This window comes from Urocitellus parryii, chromosome 1 (assembly GCF_045843805.1).
Source record: "Urocitellus parryii isolate mUroPar1 chromosome 1, mUroPar1.hap1, whole genome shotgun sequence".
Taxonomy (NCBI): Eukaryota; Metazoa; Chordata; class Mammalia; order Rodentia; family Sciuridae; genus Urocitellus; species Urocitellus parryii.
In genome coordinates, this window is record NC_135531.1 from 263750535 (window position 1) to 263756534 (window position 6000).

Here is a 6000-nt window from a genome sequence, read left to right on the forward strand (position 1 = left end):
CTGATCCCAAGACCTGTAAGTTTCTCTTCTTCAGGTCCTTAAAATTCCCTCTTAGGACAGGGGAACAAGGTAAAGAGCCACCATTCAGGGGATGGTGGAGACAGAACTTGGACAAGCTCACAGAAGTATCTACATGTGTGCATACAAAATTCCTCTATTCAGAATAGTGTCAGTGGTAGAAAGAGAATCAGAGTGGCCTGTGGACCACAGGCCAGGCATTCCTATTTGGATATCAAAGAATTCAGACAAATCCAAAAGCTCCAAATTCAAGCCTGTCTTTCAGATGCTTTTGAAGGTACATCTGTCAGGATGCAATGATAGACTGTATTGCATTTAACAGTTTTTCAGCTGAATCCTGTGCAGTGGTGCATACCTGTCACCCCAGACACTTGGGAGGCTGAGGCAGGAGGATCACAAGTTTGAGACCAGCCTCAGCAATTTAGTGAGACCCTCAGCAATTTAGTGAGACCCTGTCTCAAAATAAAAAATAAAAATAAGAAAGGACTGGGAATGTAGCTCAGCGTTCAATCCCCAGTACTGGAAGAAAAAAAAGAAAGAGAGAAAGTTCGAACATTTCATTTAATACACAGGCCTCTGGTATGTGAGCCACTACTTAGTCTTGCCCTAAAGCTGACAAATGTCAGATGCAGGTCTATTCTTTGTACAGACATACACAAATAAAATAAACGTATAAAGAAATGTAAAGTAAAACTACAGTGCCTACAAGAATAAGAATACTATTTGGATCCTTCCTAAAATCCTCTTGATTCATTCCCAGGGCTCTCATTGCATGTTGGGGTCTCCAGGTTCCCCCCTTCATTCTCTTATGAAGTAGAGAATGTCATCTGAAAGCCCTTTTCCTAACCCTAAAATAACCCAACACACTGAACATCCTGTGGCATTCTTGCCTCCTCTGAAGGCAGAGTTCCAAGGAGGCCAGACACAGAAGAACGAGGAAGGCAACCTAGCCCGTGAAACCCCTCCGTATTCATTCTCTGCTGTCTATTAGATCGAGATCAGGTCCCTTCCACCTGTTCCTGACTGCCATGGTGGAGAGCATCCTGGGGCCACCTCCAGGCACTTCACATCTGCCCCACCTGGGAGGTGGTTTCACCTCTTTGTGAAGTTACCCATGGGACTCTTCATCTCTTCTTGCAGCCTAATCCAATTCTTCTCATTGGGTCATCAGCAACAACACAGAAGCTCCTCTGGCTAATTAGGGGAAAGGTGGCAAATTTTCCCTGCCACCCCATCTCTCTGAATAGGCACCCCATCCACTACCCGCTTTTAAATGTGCCTCTCTTTCTTGTACTAGTATTACTGTAATTCACTTGGGCCCACCCACTGCGTGTTCTTGATCTCTGTCAGTGCCTGTGATGTCTGGATTAGACAGTGACACCCTAGAGGGCAGGGCCACATCTACTGTGTGCCCCTAGCTCCTGCTCTGCAGAGCAGCAGGCACAGGTAGGTGCTTAATAAAGCTTTGGTGTTTGAAACAGATGAGCAGCACTCTGTGTCCAAAGTATTGTAAATGTAAGAAAAAGCCATCTGTGACCATAGCCAGCCTCCCGCCAGCCAGTGAGCTGGGGCATACTTTTTCTACAAAGCAAGAAGAGCACTCTCTTGCATTTGAGATATAATAACAAAAACACTGTGACAACACTGCTCTCATAGTACTGGATGATTTGATGCTCAGAATAATCTTATGAAGTAGAGAATGTCATTATTTTTACAAATGAGGAGTCGGAGGCACAGAGAGATGGGGTAAGTTGTTAAGCCTCCTAACTGGACCACCTGGATTTAGAGGACTCCGCATAATACCATGGTACTCTGGCCCTCGAGGTGGACAAGGGCAGTTTCAACCACAAGTAGAAGGTGAGGAGGTGCCAACTGGGCTCCTGCCTGACAGTCTAATGGGTCCTTGGTCCCTGTCATCCATGAATGAATGGCTGCTACTCAGGAACTATCCAGAGTGGAGCCAAGTGGATTTTCAAAGCATTTGTTCCCACCCCAGCCCTTTCTTTCCTTCTGTCTTCTCATCTGATTTCAAACATGCCAAACTTTGTCCATAGTCAGGTTTCTGAGCTTGCTGTTGCCTGTACCTGAAGTGCCCTTGCCTTGTCTGTGCATGGCTGGGTCCTTTTCATCATCTAAGTGTCAGCTCAGAGGAGACATTCTGAGGAAGGATTTTCCTGATTGCCCTCTTTACTGTGGTGGCACCTCTCCCATTCCATCCCTTGCATTCATGACTAACTCACTTTCTGGTGTTAGTTTCATCTTACTTGGTCTCATCATGGCACCCTGGGCTATCTGAAATCGCCTGATTTATCTATTTTTTATTTATTTCTCTATTTATTCATTTCTCTATTTCTGTGTCTCCACCATAATGGAGCTTCAGGAAAGCAGAGATCTCATCTCTTTTGTTCACTCCTGAATAGTGCCTGGAACAGCATCTGGCATACTGTAGATGCCCCAGAAACATCTGTTAAATAAATGCATGCAGGCATGCATGCAGGAATGAAAATTCCTTTGTAGCTATGTACAAAGGTAGAAAGAGCTGCATCTTCCTGTTGCCCTTCACCACACATATTGCAAGCCCTTTGCAGAAAGAGATCGAGTCTTTATTTGTCTTTTAGTTCGTAGAGAAGTAGCAAATGAGTGAGATGGTGGATAGGAAGGGAGGTTTCCAGTTCCTTTGTTTGGGCAGGAAAAGACCAAGATATTCAGCTCCTGAGATTACAGACTGCTCTCCCTCCAGGACCATGTGTAGACTATGGCTGGACAGCTGTCTCTCTTTGAATAGAAACTGAAATTCAGAAATCTCAGGCTGCCCACCTTTCTTTCTCTTTCTGCATCTTCATTTCTCTTCCTTTTTTAAAGTTTACCCTATCTGTTCTCCTTTGTCTTCCTTCCTCATTGAAACTCTGTGACCAAAAGCAAGAAGTGGGAAAGTGTGTTCTCCATATCTAATTACTCTTACTACTATAACACAACCTCACCAAAACCTCTTGGTTTCTGCACAAAATAAACCCTCACAACATAATAATCACATGTAGAAAGTGCTTGATTTGATCCAGTCTTAATGTAGACATAGCCCCCTAGTCCTCCCACATAATAACAGAACCCATTGGTGCTAGCTTTTAATCTAGTGCTTTATTTATGACACATAGTACAAATAATGAACAGAAAAGCAAAGCTCCCAACCTCTGACCAAACCTGGTATGACATGAAGGCATTTCACATATTGCTAATGATCCCTTTCCTTTTCTTTTTTCAACAAAAAAGCCTTTTCAATAATTTCAATAATACAGCCTTTACAGGATCAAAATACATGCTCATTATAAATGGATTTTTCCCAAGATATTTTTATACTCATTATCTTCTGGTCCCTCTTGTAAAGAAAGGGAAGGGATGGCAAACAGTGCCTTGCAGAAATTGGAAAAGAGGCACAGAGACATAAAGCTGTTTGAAGAAGTTCACACAGCAGGTGAAATATTTCCCAGGACACATTCCAAGTCCTGCTCTAGCCAGAAGGCACACTCCCAGCAGCCCCTGTATCATGCACACCTGAGCCAATCCATGTGGGAGAAGAAAGAAATTGCTTAGGAAGGCAGGAAACTAAATATTTTTTTCTTTTGGAGAAGATGAAGTTCCTGATGGGGAAGATCCTGACCCAGAGGAACCTAAAGTAAGGCTCACTCTCGACCCCCTACCCCGTGGCACTGCCAGAGGCTCAGCCTTGGCAGTGGAGCAAAAGGCTGGAAAAAAAGATGTGGAGCAGACATCCTGGACCTTCTCACCTCACAGGAGTTTTCAACTCTGGGCAACATTTTGTTTGGTGCTTCAGGTAATCTTAGTCACAGGGAGGAGGAACACAGTCCTCAGCTTCTCAGAGACATTTATTCACACTGAGATCTAAATCACTTCCCCTTATCATTCCCAGGCTTCAGCCCCAGGCATCATGGGTCCCTGAAGTGCTTTGTCCATTCAGAGCAAAGAGAAAAAAAATGAATGAAAATGTCAGCTAAGCCTGCCTTGCACAGAGCAAGCCCTCAGCAAGAACCAGGGCTGGTCAGGAGCACTAGGGTGGCATTCTATTTCCCTTTTTCAAGGCACACCCAGAAGTCTTCCCTACGCTTCAGGAAGCCGAGGTGAGCACAAAATCCTGCTTATGTTGGAATCGAATATTCCTTTGCCTGCATCACTAATGAGATCAGATTTTTCAGGTGAGCCTTTTCTGTCTGGGATTATCTGCAAAGTATTTTCACAACTCATTACTTCTGAAGAGTGTACACATGCTATCCAGTGTTTCAGGCACTGGATTGTAAGTGGAGTAGTAAATGAGGTGTCTGCAAAAACCTGAATGGAGAGGGTGGGGAGGACCCACCGGACTTGAGAAATGTGTCCACCACGGGATGCTTGGCATCCCCTGTCCTGGGCGGGGAAAGTTTTAAGGGAGACTCTTTGTCAGTGCACATTAGGCCTATGAAGAGGAATCGATATGACCGGATTCACTATTTCCTTCTCCATGTCCCTTAAACTCACTCGTACCTGGACTTGCCTACCAGCTTCAATATAGGAAAACTTGAGAGTGTTTGAGAAAAGTGAGATAGTCTCAAAGTGAAAAATATAGACTTACTGGATTTCACCTATAATAACAGGGAAAGAGAATAAATTCTTGGCACACTTTCAGAGAGGGAAGAAGTTTGACAGTGGGGCTGAAGATGATCTGGGGAAGATGTTACTGGCAAGAAATCAGTGAAAAGGATCTCTTGGCAACAGGCCTGAACATACCACCAAGTCCCTTCATTTCTTTTGGATCTTGGATTCTGAGTGATGTTTATGGAATGTTTTGGATGGAGTTGAAGTCACTAGTACGGAGAGGAAAATGTAAAAACCAGGGGACAACTGAGCCACCAAATAGCCTCCATCAGAAACCAGACAACTATTGGGCAAACTTCACTACAAGAAACATCACTGAGAAGCTCTTAAAACTTATAGTCCTTGACACTGGTAACGGCATGATGGTTCCCCAGGGCAAGCAGGTGAGCAGCAACCTGCAGGACCTGGAGATGCCACAAGGAAGGGGGAAAGGGACTCACCTGTTCTGGCCCCTGGAAGCAGATGCGGCAGAGCGGAGTCCTCATACCACTGTCCAAGCTACTGCCCAGTGAGTAGCGATCCTCAGCCTTCTTACAGAAATCATCTGAGGAGGCACTGCTGAGCAGTGAGGCAGGTGGCTCTGCTTGGCCACCCCAGTCATCTTCCACAGAAGAAGGTGGCAAAGGTGGTGGAGGTGGCAGAGGAGGGGTCTCCCTGCCCACCACTTCTCGAGGGCCCCTCCAGCCTGCCCACCCTCCGGCGCCCAGAGCCGGAAGGGTGTTGTTGTTGGCCGCCACACCCGGGGGCTGGGGGTCGCCGTGCATGGGCAGGGGCGCTGGAGGGGGGCGCCTCAGTAGGAAAACCTTCAGGTCATTGAAGAGCATGCGGCAGCGGCACTTGAGGAGACCCTGGTGGCGCAACATCTGGGGAGCTGGGGTGCACAATCCACAGCAGTACCAGCCACAGAAGCAGTAGCAGCACCACCACCACCAGAACAGCCCACCCAGGGGCATCAGCATGTGCCCACAGAAAGCAGAGGACCCAGAGGGCAGCTGGAGTCTTTGAAGAGGTGAATAGGATGGGGCTTGGGGTCCACAGTGTTGCTGTTACTGGAGGAATCTCCTTTCTTACTGGTTCTTCTTACAACCCCTCCAAGCAGCAAATAAATTGCTCCCAGAACTGAGAACTGTGAGTCACTGATTCTGAACTCTACCTGGAAAATGCAAAACAAAAAAGTTTTTCTTGCCTTTGCAGCCCAACCCCTTCTCAGACTTTGCTCAAGGTGTCTCCTTTTCTGTCTTTGACCCCAAAACTCTGGAAGGAGCAGGGTGACAGAAGAAGTGTTGATGCTGGGCTGTTAGAACCTTAAGATCAATGTCTAATTGTTAAAAGTTCCCC

General features: G+C 46.1%; 1 protein-coding gene across 1 annotated transcript in view; it reads right to left on the reverse strand.

Annotated features, from left to right (window-relative positions):
* Positions 1-5621, reverse strand: part of Marchf4 (membrane associated ring-CH-type finger 4) — a 100343-nt gene extending 94722 nt beyond the window's left edge. Inside the window, exon 1 of the mRNA XM_026402364.2 lies at positions 5103-5621. Coding sequence (XP_026258149.2) covers positions 5103-5621 — 519 coding nt within the window. The remainder of the gene's footprint in view (positions 1-5102) is intronic.
* Positions 5622-6000: the final 379 nt, after the last annotated feature.